The 8,884-nt window shown below is 46.9% G+C and overlaps 2 protein-coding genes across 2 annotated transcripts; both read left to right on the forward strand.

Annotated features, from left to right (window-relative positions):
* Positions 1–1,539: 1,539 nt before the first annotated feature.
* LOC119280593 (zinc finger MYM-type protein 1-like) lies at positions 1,540–4,377 on the forward strand. The gene is made up of 4 exons (XM_037561423.1): positions 1,540–1,574; positions 1,693–2,111; positions 2,193–4,018; positions 4,109–4,377. Exons 2-3 carry the CDS (start codon positions 1,698–1,700, stop codon positions 4,014–4,016), a joined length of 2,238 nt encoding a protein of 745 aa, XP_037417320.1. The 5' UTR covers positions 1,540–1,574; positions 1,693–1,697; the 3' UTR covers positions 4,017–4,018; positions 4,109–4,377.
* A 657-nt stretch (positions 4,378–5,034) lies between these two features.
* Positions 5,035–6,743, forward strand: LOC119280702 (GDSL esterase/lipase LTL1-like). The gene is made up of 4 exons (XM_037561486.1): positions 5,035–5,377; positions 5,482–5,609; positions 5,691–5,933; positions 6,034–6,743. The coding sequence occupies exons 1-4, from the start codon at positions 5,137–5,139 to the stop codon at positions 6,523–6,525; spliced, it is 1,104 nt and encodes a 367-aa protein (XP_037417383.1). The 5' UTR covers positions 5,035–5,136; the 3' UTR covers positions 6,526–6,743.
* Positions 6,744–8,884: the final 2,141 nt, after the last annotated feature.

Consider the following 8,884-nt stretch of genomic DNA (forward strand, 5'->3'; position numbering starts at 1 on the left):
GCCCATGATGTGACCTTATGTAAGTTGTCTGCTCAGGCTTAGCGAGTGGATGGTTATGTTCGTCCACAAAATCTTTTATAAACCATTCACCATTATCCATACGAAGCTCGATCTCCATCCGAGCACCACATCCACAACGTGACAGCGGCCTAGGAGTTCGCACCCGTTTAGTCTTCTCAAAGTGCTTCCTCGCCCGATATCCTTCTTTAGAGCAGACATAAAGGCGCCAAAAAGCTATGTTCGTGTCCGACTTCCTAGTCAGTTCTTCCTTTCTAACACCAAAACCCTTTGACCGAGCATATGCATTATAGTAATTGTAACCTTCTTCCTCGCTGCCAAAAATTTGACTGACTATCGTGTCATATTCTGCAATGTCCTCCAGGGTGGCACTCCCATATTCCATGTCAAACACTGCAATTAATAAAGAATCAAATCTAACTTATTTGAATTCCACTTGTGAAACTGAAACTCGTTTCAGTACGAAGAATAAGATAGCCTTAGTATGTCGTGCTAAAAGTATGAACAATAAGATCAAAATGCATCAGTAACAATACTTGCGTATATAATCAAACAGAACATTACATATACTCCAGTATGTCATTGAACAACATTTGGTACTATTTTTGTTATTGTCCGAAACTGAGCCATGATGTTTCGACGTTCATAGACAGCAGTACACAGGCATATGAATTCTAGCACAAAACAACATTACACTTAATAAACCGTGGCTACGCCCCCCCTCCCCCCACTATCCAGCACAAATGACCCACTGATAAACACCATGTACCAGATGACAATGCATTCCGTTAGAACATTTCTTTTGACGAGCATGCACTGCAGGATCTAATTAACTCTGATTTTCCCCATCATGCAAGATCTAATTAACTGTGATTTTTTCCATCCTGCAGCACTACTCAACATGATTTGTCCATGAACTGAAGACATGCCAATTCTACTTTAGTGTTCACAAGAGTAATCCTTACCACGTCCAGATACAGGGACGCGCCGCAGAGGTCCACGACGGCAAGCGTGGATATACAAGGGCGGAAGCAGCTTCGTCGACTAGGGTGGCGCGGCCGCAGGAGCAGGGCTGTGCGCAGGGGCGGAGCCCATTGGGCCTTCCCGTATGCACAGGAATACGGGTCCAAAAATTGGCTAGTAGTACCTATCTAAAAGAAAAAGCCCAGTGCATCAGGGTGGCCCAGGTATGGTGCATCAGGGTCGGCCCAACATAGCAGCACGCACCCACGCACGACTTACCGATCGACCTCCTCACGTAGTCACGTCACGTATGGCTCCCTCCACTTAAAAAAACGTACTAAACTAATCGATCCATCTCCTGTCTCCCTCAAAAAAGAAAAACCAATCGATCCATCGACTATCGATCGATTAGGTTTCCGCGTACGGAGCCAGTCTCGCTCTCGCGTATCGCCGTCCGCCGTCGCGTAGACAGTCGGCGCTAGCGGCAGGGCGCCGGCCGCCGGACGCCGCATAGCACGCAGCGACGACGGTGAGCCGCTGAAGACAGGACGCACGCAAGCGACGCTGCACGCCGCCGGCCGGTCCGGAGCTCGGTAATTAGCGACCTTTCCAATCTTTAATCTTTGTCACTATACACATAATTGGGGTATATTTCATCTGCCGATACAAGTCTGAATGTCGCATTTGTAATTTGTTATTTGTCAAATACAGATACTATGGACAAGTTTCTTCTCAAAAGAAAAGCATCATCACAGGATGTTCCGGAAGAAATAAATTGGGAAGAGGAGATTCAATATGATCCGGGCAAGAGAAAATTGATTGAGCATTATCATCCTAATTTAAAAGATCTGGTAAGAAGGAAGTATTTGTTGAATGGACCTTGTCAGCCAAGAGAGATTGATTTTGAATCCTCAGATTTTGGGGGTAAACAGAGAAAGTTCAATCCCGAATGGTTTGATGAATTTGAGAGCTGGCTTGAATACAGCGAAGAGAAGAAAAGGGCATATTGTTTTCCTTGCTTCTTATTTAGGGATCGTAGTCAGAAGAAAGAAGCTGGATATGAGGCATTCGTTGTGAATGGTTGGAAGAGCTGGAACATGAAATCAAGGTTAAAAGAACATGTTGGTGAGGTGGGCAGTGTCCATAATCAAGCAATGAAAAAATTACTTGATTTTCAGAAAAAAGATCAACACATTGATGTTGCTATGCAGGTTCAAGGTGAAACTTTGAAGGTTGCATATTTTGCTCGATTGAATGCCGCTATTGACACAGCTAGACTATTGCTGAAGCAAGGGTTGCCTTTCCGGGGACATGATGAGTCAAAGAACTCGCATAATAGAGGAAACTTCTTGGAAGTTCGTGATTTCTTAGCTGAGCATGATCCAGTTGTACGCAAGGCTGTGGGAAAAGATGCTGCAAAGAATTCTCTTATGTCGGCTCCTGAAGTCCAGAAAGATATTGGTGAAGGTTTTGCGCATGTGATAGTGCAATCTATTCTGAAAGAAGTTCGCAATAATGTGTTTTGTTTGCTTGTTGACGAGTCTAGAGATGTCTCTGGCAAAGAACAAATGGCCGTGGCCTTGAGGTATGTTGATAGTTCCGGGGATTCTAAAGAAAGTTTTGTTGGTCTTGTCCATGTGAAAGAAACAACGTCTTCATACCTCAAGAGTTCAATTGATTCTCTTTTTGCAAAATATAAACTGAGTTACAATCAAGTTAGAGGACAGGGGTATGATGGTGCTAGCAATATGCGAGGTCAGTTTAATGGCCTCAAATCATTGATCATGAGAGAAAGTAGCACAGCTTATTATGTTCATTGCTTTGCTCACCAACTTCAGTTAGTTGTTGTGGCTGTCGTAAGAAAGCATAAAGGAGTTAGTAATTTCTTCAGCATGATTTCTACCTTGCTAAATGTTGTGGGTGGATCTTCCAAGCGAAGGGACATGATTAGAGATATTAATCTTGAAGAAATGAGAAAGGCTTTAGGGTGTGGACAGCTTACAACAGGAACAGGATTAAATCAAGAGCAATGCCTTCAAAGGCCCGGAGACACTCGATGGGGTTCCCATGCTAAAACACTTAAGAGTTTGCTTCACATGTTCAGGTCAGTTGTTAAAGTTCTAGAATTTGTGGAAGAAGAAGACACTGATAGAACAAATAGAGACCAAGCAAATGGTCTTCTAGTGTATTTTCAATCTTTTGACTTCGTATTCTATTTGCATCTTATGTTGACAATCCTCACGACTACAAACACATTGTCATTAGCATTGCAACGGAAGGATCAAGACATAGTAAATGCCATGAAATGTGTGAAGTCAACTAGAATTGTTCTGAATGAACTTAGAGAAAATGAATGGGAATCTATGCTAGGTGAAGTTCATGTGTTTTGTGAGACACATGATATTGTAGAGTTGGACATGGAAGAAGCATATGTTAATCCAAAAAAGAGAAGGCAGGTAACTGGAATTACCAACAAACATCACTATCAAGTTGATTGTTTCAATGATGTTTTTGATTGGCTAGTTCAAGAGCTTGACAATCGGTTCAGTGAGACATCCACTAATTTGCTTGTTTGGTCAGCGGCTTTGAGTCCAAGAGACTCATTTCGTGATTTCAATTTGGAGAATCTTATGAGTTTGGCTAAACTATACCCTCAAGATTTTGATTCTGGGGAATTGAGGGATCTGGATAAGGATCTACGCCTCTATATTGCTGATGTACGCACAGATGATAGTTTTTTCAACATAGCAACAATCACTGAGCTTTCGAAAAAAATGGTGCAGACAGGGAGGCACATTGTGTATCCTTTGTTTTATCGGTTGTTGAAACTAGTAATTGTCTTGCCTATTGCCACTGCTACAGTTGAGAGATGCTTTTCAGCTATGAAACTGGTCAAAACCTGCTTGCGCAGTCGCCTCAATGATGATAGTTTGAGTGATGATCTTATTTGTTATGTGGAGAAAGAAGAAATGAAAAAGGTCACCAATGCTCAAGTGGTTGAGTATTTCATGGCTCGGAGGAACAGAACGTACTAAAGGTAACTTTCAATTTTTAGCCATTTAAGTACTTTCATTCGACCATCTTAGTATACTCTACTAGTATGTTTAATTCTATTTGTATCTTGTAGGTTATTGAACCTTATTGTCCGATGATGTATTTTGGGATTTGGAAATGCAGCGTGATCTTTTTCAAGTAATTTTGAACCTTGTTTTATTATTATAATAAGCATTTTGATGGCTACATTTTATTTTTACAAACCACCTTCTTGTTATATCCAATAATGTGTGCTACAAGTTATGAACACACCTTTATTTAATATAGTCGTTGCTTAATTTTTTAAAGCTTTGTTAAAGTGGTGCATCGGGTAACATTTGCTCCAGCTCCGCCCCTGGCTGTGCGTGGGAGAGTGGCAGCGACTGGCGGCGGCGCCCACGGCAGGGAGAAGGAGGCGAGCGGCGGCGACTGGCGGGGTGGCGCGGCCGCAGGAGCAGGGCTGTGCGTGGGAGAGTGGCAGCGACTGGTGGCGGCGCCCACGGCAGGGAGAAGGAGGCGAGCGGCGGCGACTGGCGGCGCCGGCAGGGCGGCGACTGGCGGCGGCAGGGAGAAGGAGGCGAATGACTGGGTGTGCCGTGTGCGTACAAAATGGGCTGAAACCTAGGCCCGTGGCAAAAATAAAACATGTCGCACTTAATTTTGATGCTTATCCTACCTTCAAGAATTCAATGGTCAGATTTAGTTATACTGGTCCATCCTCTTCGGCAGTATAGGGTACCGTAAAAAAGCTCCCTGGTGGAGACTTTTGCAGCACACTATGGCTCTAATAACGTGCGAGCACCCAAATTCCGAGATACAGTAGCTTGGACGCTGATAGAGTGACAGTGAAATATGGGCAGAAAGTGGCAGCTTTGAAGATGTGGAAGTTGAAGTGCCAGTATCTCATTACACATACGCGGCGCACGTATCTAACATGGTGGCCTGATAAATTCCATGCAGCATTCTGCCGGGCCGCACATGGACGGGCGCTAGCTCTTCTTCCTCTATATATAGGCCTCTTCCGCCCGAGTCCATCCAAACCGGTCTCGTGCATCGCCACTAGCTAGCGTACGTGACGATCGATCAAGCCACCGGTGCACTGCCTCGACAGATCAGTTCACGATGACGATGGCCGGCGGTTCTTCGGCCGTGGCGATCATGGCGCTGGGCGTGGTCCTCCTGGCGGCGCCGTCGGAGTGCGCGCGCGCCTTCTTCGTGTTCGGCGACTCCCTGGTGGACAACGGCAACAACAACTACCTGATGACGACGGCGCGCGCCGACTCGCCGCCGTACGGGATCGACTACCCCACGCACCAGGCCACCGGGCGCTTCTCCAACGGCCTCAACATCCCGGACATCATCAGTACGTGGCGACCACCCCTAGCAATCTGCCATTGATTTTGGTTAGCCAGTGCATGCTCGCGCAATGTGTGTACATGTTGGATCACGTGCGTGCGTGCGTCTCAGGTGAGCAGCTCGGCGCGGAGCCGACGCTGCCGTACCTGTCCCCGGAGCTCCACGGCGCGAAGCTGCTCGTGGGCGCCAACTTCGCGTCGGCGGGCGTCGGCATCCTCAACGACACCGGCATCCAATTCGTACGCGCGGCACGAACTCATCCCCAGCTCGGTTGATAATACTAGTTGGTACTATATGCATGCATTTGGACGGTGGTGCAGGTGAACATCGTGAGGGTGAGCAGGCAGCTGCAGTACTTCGGCGAGTACCAGGGGAAGCTGCGCGCGCTGGTGGGCGCGTCCCAGGCGACGCAGATCGTGAACCGGGCGCTGGTGCTCATCACCCTCGGCGGCAACGACTTCGTCAACAACTACTACCTCATCCCCTTCTCCCTCCGCTCCCGCCAGTTCTCCCTCCCCGACTACGTCCGCTACCTCATCTCCGAGTACAAGAAGATCCTCACGGTATGGTAACACATACCTCTGCACCTTCCGGCAACACCACTAGCCACAGGTAAGCAGAGACGAGCACCGGCTGACGCGTACGTTGGATGCATGCATGCAGAGGCTGTACGACATGGGCGCGCGGCGCGTGCTGGTGACGGGGACGGGCCCGCTGGGCTGCGCGCCGGCGGAGCTCGCGCTCCGGAGCCGCGACGGGGAGTGCGACAGGGACCTGATGCGCGCGGCGGAGCTGTTCAACCCGCAGCTGTCCCAGGCCCTGGAGGAGCTCAACGCGCGCTACGGCGACGGGACCTTCATCGCCGCCAACTCCTTCCGCGTCCACTTCGACTTCATCAGCGACCCGGCGGCGTACGGCTTCCGGACGGCCAAGGAGGCGTGCTGCGGGCAGGGGCCGCACAACGGCATCGGCCTCTGCACGGCGGTGTCCCACCTGTGCGCGAACAGGGACCAGTACGTGTTCTGGGACTCGTACCACCCCACGGAGCGCGCCAACCGGATCATCGTCAGCCAGTTCATGACCGGCTCGCTCGACTACGTCAGCCCGCTCAACCTCAGCACCGCCCTCCACATCGACGCCAGCCTCATGGACTGATGATATGCTACTAGAAGCTACGTACGTGTCGATCCGTAACTTTGTTGATTGTTGGTTGCTGCATGGCGTGGTTCATGCCACTCTCGGTTTTGAATGTGGTGTTAGTTGTGTGTTGCTAATTGGAGATCAATAAATCGTGTAACTAGTAAGCGTGTTACTGCAATGAACGTGTCATACTCGAAAACATAATGACCAGTGAGATGTACTCCTTCCATCCAGAAATACTTGTCATCAAAATAGATAAAAAAAGTATATTTAGAACTAAAATACATTTAGATACAACTCTTTTTATTCATCTTGATGACAAATATTTTCAAACGAATGGAGTATATGCCAATGAAAACAGGGAGTAATAATGGTAACCAGTAAGGATCAAGGAGATATGGTGAAATGCATGTCTTATAACAATACAACATGGTAATAGCAAATTGTAAACTAAATACACTAAGAAAGAAGGTACAATTCAAGTTGTCGCATGCATCAATTCAGCATCCGAAAAAATGAATCATGTACATCAGATTTCTCCTGGATCAAAACAGGAATCACACATACTTGGAACGATTTCGGATGTTCCTTTGTATAACCCATTACACTAGGTAGATGATTTAAAACTCAATGATTGGAATGAGCATTTTCTATGTCCATGATTGTTCTAGTCATCCTAGTAGCATCTGACAAACTCTTCTCGTATTCCTCCGCTTCTTTCAATTAAATCTGGTGCTCTATATTTTAACTTCTGGATATCTTTTTTATATTAATAAATTATGTACATACAATCAACCATACAAAGTGATCACCCAATACCAGTTTTATGAAACATGGAAACTAATTAAATGTTCTGTGTAACCCAGGAACTAATCTTATCCGCTTTTGAATGCTTCGCTTTGATCGGTGCTGCCCAAAGTCCTTCTTGGAGGTAAAACTTCCATCCCTGGATATGTGGAGCTGCTGCTCGAAAGATCTTATCGTTTCTGATCGACCAAATACCCCAACAGCCCATAGTGACAATATCTAGTGCAATATCTGGAGGGAGTTGTGCCATGGCTAGTTGGAAATCATCAAAGATGGCGATGCATCTAAGCTTGGAAGGAATGATGGATTCCCAGCATTGAAGTGCAAAAGGGCAATTCCAGAAGAGGTGGAGCAGGTGTAACGCCCTCGATGCGGCTATATCTCCCACGTGTCGAAGAACGACTTAGAGGTATAACCGCATTGAAAGCAATGTCGCAAGTGAGGTAATCTTCACACAACCCATGTAATACATAAGGGAAAGAGATACATAGTTGGCTTACAATCGCCACTTCACACAATACATGAAAAAAGCATTACATCATCCAGATACAAACAAGGTCCGACTACGGAACCGAAATAAAAGAAGACTACCCAAATGCTACACAGATCCCCGATCGTCCCAACTGGGCTCCACTACTGATCAACTGGAAATGGAACAACATAACAAACACGATCTTCATTGAGCTCCTCCTTGAGCTCGGTTGCGTCACCTGCACGGTATCATCGGCACCTGCAAACTGATTTTGGAAGTAACTATGAGTCACGGGGACTCAGCAATCTCACACCCTCGCGATCAAGACTATTTAAGCTTATAGGAAGGGTAAAATGTATGAGGTGGAGCTACATCAAGCGACCAGCATATATGGTGGCTAACATACGCAAAAGAGAGCGAGAAGAGAAGGCAAAGCACGGTCGAGAAACTATGATCAAGAAGTGATCCTAGAACAACCTATGTCAAGCATAACTCCAACACCGTGTTCACTTTCCGGACACCGCCGAAAAGAGACCATCACGGTAACACACGCGGTTGATGTATTTTAATTAAGATCAACTTCAGGTTTTCTACAACCGGACATTAACAAATTCCCATCTGCCCATAACCGCGGGCACGACTTCCGGAAGTTCAAATCCCTGCAGAGGTGTCCCAACTTAGCCCATCACAAGCTCTCATGGTCAACGAAGGATATTCCTTCTCCCAAGACAATCCGATCAGACTCGGAATCCCGGTTACAAGACATCCCCGACAATGGTAAAACAAGTCCAGCAACACCACCCGAATGTGCCAACAAATCCCGATAGAAGCTGCACATATCTCGTTCTCAGGGCACACCGGATAAGCAATCCGTACAACTAAAACCAGCCCTCGAGTTTCCCCGAGGTGGCGCTGCAAGGGGCTCTAGTTTGGACCAACACTCAGAGGAGCATTGGCCCGGGGGGTTTAATAAAGATGACCCTTAAGTCCGTGGAACCCAAGGGAAAAAGAGGCTAGGTGGCGAATGGTAAAACCAATGTTGGGCATTGCTAGAGGAGTTTTATTCAAGGCGAACTGTTAAGGGGTTCCCATTAT

Source organism: Triticum dicoccoides, chromosome 1A (assembly GCF_002162155.2).
Source record: "Triticum dicoccoides isolate Atlit2015 ecotype Zavitan chromosome 1A, WEW_v2.0, whole genome shotgun sequence".
Taxonomy (NCBI): Eukaryota; Viridiplantae; Streptophyta; class Magnoliopsida; order Poales; family Poaceae; genus Triticum; species Triticum dicoccoides.

Bases quoted from the DNA above. Each gene is read 5' to 3' on its own strand.
- LOC119280593 (XM_037561423.1), top strand. From the start codon at position 1,698: ATGGACAAGTTTCTTCTCAAAAGAAAAGCATCATCACAGGATGTTCCG. The intron at 2,112-2,192 runs GTGGGCAGTGTC...GTTGCTATGCAG, and splicing joins TAAAAGAACATGTTGGTGAG to GTTCAAGGTGAAACTTTGAA.
- LOC119280702 (XM_037561486.1), top strand. From the start codon at position 5,137: ATGACGATGGCCGGCGGTTCTTCGGCCGTGGCGATCATGGCGCTGGGC. The intron at 5,378-5,481 runs GTACGTGGCGAC...CGTGCGTCTCAG, and splicing joins CAACATCCCGGACATCATCA to GTGAGCAGCTCGGCGCGGAG. The intron at 5,934-6,033 runs GTATGGTAACAC...GCATGCATGCAG, and splicing joins AGTACAAGAAGATCCTCACG to AGGCTGTACGACATGGGCGC.